This window comes from Trachymyrmex septentrionalis, unplaced genomic scaffold, assembly GCF_001594115.1.
Source record: "Trachymyrmex septentrionalis isolate Tsep2-gDNA-1 unplaced genomic scaffold, Tsep1.0 scaffold229, whole genome shotgun sequence".
NCBI lineage: Eukaryota > Metazoa > Arthropoda > Insecta > Hymenoptera > Formicidae > Trachymyrmex > Trachymyrmex septentrionalis.
In genome coordinates this window covers 299,096-299,716 of record NW_017305385.1, presented here as the reverse complement: position 1 = coordinate 299,716, position 621 = coordinate 299,096, and the positions used below count along the sequence as shown (strand labels likewise).

General features: G+C 21.6%; 1 protein-coding gene across 1 annotated transcript in view; it reads left to right on the top strand.

Moving 5' to 3' along the window:
- Window positions 1-347: 347 nt before the first annotated feature.
- The window catches only part of LOC108748525 (NADH-ubiquinone oxidoreductase chain 1-like), a gene marked incomplete at its 3' end in the record, with an annotated part of 1,735 nt that continues 1,461 nt past the window's right edge, over window positions 348-621 (top strand). The window contains 1 exon segment of the mRNA XM_018486750.1: window positions 348-391. Coding sequence (XP_018342252.1) covers window positions 348-391 — 44 coding nt within the window.

Below are 621 nucleotides of genomic sequence, written 5' to 3'. Positions count from 1 at the left end.
AATCTTGATCAAAACGTCTACTTATTGTTGTGAATTTGTTTTAAATAATATATAACTTATTTACATCCTTAGTCGTGGCTGTATGCTCTTTATTATTTAACCTTTGTAATTTTTGTGATTAATTAATATGTTGTAGAAGAAAATAGATTTTTGATTAATTTAATAGAGTATAAATTTAATTATTTAAGAAGAAATTATTTATAATTAATAAAAATAAATGATAATGATAAAATGAATTTATAAGAATTATAAGATTGTGGGATATTAATTTTAGGAATTCGGCAAATAGTTCAATTGTTTAATAAAAACATAGTTTTTTGATTATAATAAAAAATATTTACTGCTCAATGATTGAGAAATTAAATGGCTGCAGTATTTTGACTGTACAAAGGTAGCATAATAGATTGTTTTTTAATTGTAAACTGGAATGAATGTAAGCATGAAATTTAAGCTGTCTTAAGTTGAGGTATAAAATTTAGTAGCTAAATAAAAATTTTTAGATGATATTATGGGACGAGAAGACCCTATAGAATTTTATATATAGGCTTATATATAGAAAGTTATAATTGTTATTTGTATAGGGTTATATATTTAGTTGGGAGGATTATTAAATTTAATGAA